The sequence below is a fragment of the Corvus brachyrhynchos genome, unplaced genomic scaffold (assembly GCF_000691975.1).
Source record: "Corvus brachyrhynchos isolate BGI_N302 unplaced genomic scaffold, ASM69197v1 scaffold751, whole genome shotgun sequence".
In the NCBI taxonomy this organism is placed as follows: Eukaryota; Metazoa; Chordata; class Aves; order Passeriformes; family Corvidae; genus Corvus; species Corvus brachyrhynchos.
Window position 1 is genome coordinate 21,972 of NW_008235985.1, and position 2,433 is coordinate 24,404.

The 2,433-nt window shown below is 49.3% G+C and overlaps 1 protein-coding gene across 1 annotated transcript in view; it reads left to right on the forward strand.

Moving 5' to 3' along the window:
- LOC108445518 (DNA-directed RNA polymerase II subunit RPB1-like) overlaps positions 1–2,267 on the forward strand; it is a 3,440-nt gene extending 1,173 nt beyond the window's left edge. Inside the window, exon 2 of the mRNA XM_017729553.1 lies at positions 1,981–2,267. Coding sequence (XP_017585042.1) covers positions 1,981–2,252 — 272 coding nt within the window. The 3' untranslated portion in view covers positions 2,253–2,267. The remainder of the gene's footprint in view (positions 1–1,980) is intronic.
- The last annotated feature ends 166 nt before the right edge of the window (positions 2,268–2,433 follow it).

Genomic DNA, 2,433 nt, shown 5'->3' on the forward strand with positions numbered 1-2,433 from the left:
TCACAGGGAGGGCCCTGAACCCCCAAAAATCCTCACAGGGAGGGATCTGGAGCCACAAAATCCTCACTGGGAGGGTCCTGAACCCCCAAATTTTCACAGGGAGGGCCCTGAACCCCCAAATTTTCACAGGGAGGGGCCTGAACCCCCAAAATCCTCACAAGGAGGGTCCTGGACCCCCAAATTTTCACTGGGAGGGGCCTGAACCTCCAAAAATTCTCACAGGGAGGGTCCTGGAGCAACAAAATCCTCACTGGGAGGGCCCTGAACCCCCAGATTTTCACTGGGAGGGCCCTGAACCCCCAAAATTCTCACAGGGAGGGGCCTGAACCCCCAGATTTTCACAGGGAGGGCCCTGAACCCCCAAAATCCTCACGGGGAGGGCCCTGCAGCCCCAAGTCATTACAGAGAGGGGTCCTGAACCCCCCAATTCTCACAGAGAGGGCCCTGAACCTTTTTTTGGGGGGTTTTCCCTTTTTTCAGGGTTTTTCCCTTTTTTTGGGGTCCCCCTTTTTTGGGGGAATATCCCCGATTTTTGGGGGTTTTCCCTTTTTTCGGGGTTTTCCCTTTTTTTGGGGTTTCCCATTTTTTTCAGGGTTTTCCTTTTTTTGGGTGGATAGCCCCAATTTTGGGGGGTTTTCGCTTTTTTGGTGGTTTTCCGTTTTTTTGGGGGTCCCCTTTTTGGGGGGAATATCCCTGATTTTTTTGGGTGTTTTCCTCTTTTTTTGGGCGCTTTCCCCCTTTTTTTGGGGTTTTCTCCTTTTTTCAGAGTCTCCTTTTTTTGGGCATTTTCCCCTTTTTTTGGGGTTTTCCCTTTTTTGCTGGTTTTCCCTTTTTTTGGGGTACTCCCCTTTTTTGGGGGAATATCCCCGATTTTTTGGGGTCTTTCACTTTTTTTGGCATTTTCCCATTTTTGGGGTTTTCCCCTTTTTGGGGGGTTTCCATTTTTTGGGATTTTCCCTTTGTTTTGAGGTGCCTTTTTTTGAGGGAATATTCCCAATTTTTGGGGTTTTCCCCTTTTTTCAGGGTCCCCTTTTTTTAGGCATTTTCCCCTTTTTTGGGGGGTTTTCCCCTTTTTTTGAGCATTTCCCTATTTTTTTGGGGTCTCCTTTTTTTGGGGGGAATATGCCTGATTTTTTGGGGTTTTTCCCTTTTTTGGGCATTTTCCCATTTTTTTGGGGTCCTGTTTTTTGGGGGGAATATCCCCGATTTTGAGGGGAATATCCCCCTTTTTTTGGGCGAATATCCCCATTTTTTTGGGGTGAATATCCCTGATTTTTGGGGGTTTCTCCTTTTTTCAGGGTCCCCCTTTTTTGGGGGAGAATATCCTTGATTTTTTGGGGTGAATATCCCCATTTTTTTGGGGCAATATCCCCAATTTTTGGGGTTTTCCCGTTTTTTCAGGGTCCCCTTTTTTTGGGCGTTTTACCCATTTTTTTGGGGCAATATCCCCATTTTTTTGGGGTGAATGTCCCTGATTTTTGGGGTTTTTTCCTTTTTTCAGGGTCTCCCTTTTTTGGGGGGGAATATCCCCATTTTTTTGGGGTGAATATCCCCGTTTTTTTGGGGGAATATCCCCGATTTTTGGGGTTTTCCTCTTTTTTTAGGATCCCCCTTTTTTGGGGGGGAATATCCCCATTTTTTTGGGGCAATATCCCCATTTTTTTGGGGCAATATCCCTGATTTTTTTGGGGGGGAATATCCCCATTTTTTTGGGGTGAATATCCCCAATTTTTTGAGGGAATATCCCCATTTTTTTGAGGGAATATCCCCATTTTTTTGGGGTGAACATCCCCGATTTTTTGGGGTTTTTTTCCCATTTTTGGGGCATTTCCCCTTTTTCCAGGATCCCTTTTTCAGAGCTTCTCCTTTCCCACCCTTCCCATCCACCGGCACCATCCCCAAAGCCCACGCTGGGGTGGGGGGAGGGGGTGTTCCCCTCGATCCCAGCCCCCCCTAAAGCCGGTTTGGGGGTGTCCCCAGGGAACATGACGGAGTGTCCGGGCCACTTCGGCCACATCGAGCTGGCCAAGCCCGTGTTCCACGTGGGGTTCCTGGGAAAAACCATGAAAATCCTGCGCTGCGTCTGCTTCTTCTGCTCCAAGCTCCTCGTGGACTCGGTGAGACCCCAAAAATCCACGGGGGGAGCCCAAAAAAACCGCGGGGGGAGCCCCAAAAAACCATGGGGGGAGCCCCAAAAACCACGGGGGGACCTCAAAAAACCGCAAGGGGACCCCAAAAAATCCACAGGGTGACCCAAAAAACCACGGGGGAACCAAAAATCCACGGGGTGACCCAAAAAAAACCACGGGGGGACCTCAAAAAACCGCAAGGGGAGCCCAAAAAACCACGGGGGGGACCCAAAAATCCACGGGGGAACCAAAAAATCCACGGGGGAGCCCAAAAATCCACGGGGGAGCCCACAAATACACAGGG